Source organism: Stegastes partitus, unplaced genomic scaffold (assembly GCF_000690725.1).
Source record: "Stegastes partitus isolate 25-593 unplaced genomic scaffold, Stegastes_partitus-1.0.2 Scaffold1091, whole genome shotgun sequence".
In the NCBI taxonomy this organism is placed as follows: domain Eukaryota; kingdom Metazoa; phylum Chordata; class Actinopteri; family Pomacentridae; genus Stegastes; species Stegastes partitus.
In genome coordinates, this window is record NW_007578822.1 from 96769 (window position 1) to 97236 (window position 468).

A 468-nucleotide genomic window follows, 5' to 3' on the forward strand; every position below is an offset into this window, starting at 1 on the left:
AGAGAAGACTTAAGGTAAAACTGGTGGACAAACCAATGGAAATGTTGTAGAATGTAGTTTGGAGTGATTGAATGAAGGATGGATGGAAGAAAGATCGGTGGGTTGATAGACTGATCATGGTGGTTGGATAAATGGATGGATGGATAAAGTTGGTGAGCAGTTGAAAGCCTGACTGTAGCACCAATCGAAAACTGTTTGCGGTCAAACAGCAGAGCAGCGGAGATGAGTTGCGTAGCTGTGAACCTACCTGGCATTTTCCCGTACGAACATCGTAGAGGGCTACCGAGCCTTGGCGAGCTCCGACGGCGATGCGATGACTGCGGTCACAGTAACCGACCATGTAGAACCTGGACAAGGGGACGACAACATGTTTAACATTCAACAAGGTGTAACTTCGCTATACAGAAGGAAACAAAGGAGGATTTAAGAAGACAAAGAACAAAACAACTCCACTGTTAGCAATAAAGA

General features: G+C 45.3%; 1 protein-coding gene across 2 annotated transcripts in view; it reads right to left on the reverse strand.

Annotated features, from left to right (window-relative positions):
• The window catches only part of wdr7 (WD repeat domain 7), a 126123-nt gene that overhangs the window by 15352 nt on the left and 110303 nt on the right, over window positions 1-468 (reverse strand). For both annotated transcript variants that reach the window (XM_008295957.1, XM_008295956.1), the window contains one exon: window positions 248-347. In XM_008295957.1, coding sequence (XP_008294179.1) covers window positions 248-347 — 100 coding nt within the window. The remainder of the gene's footprint in view (window positions 1-247; window positions 348-468) is intronic.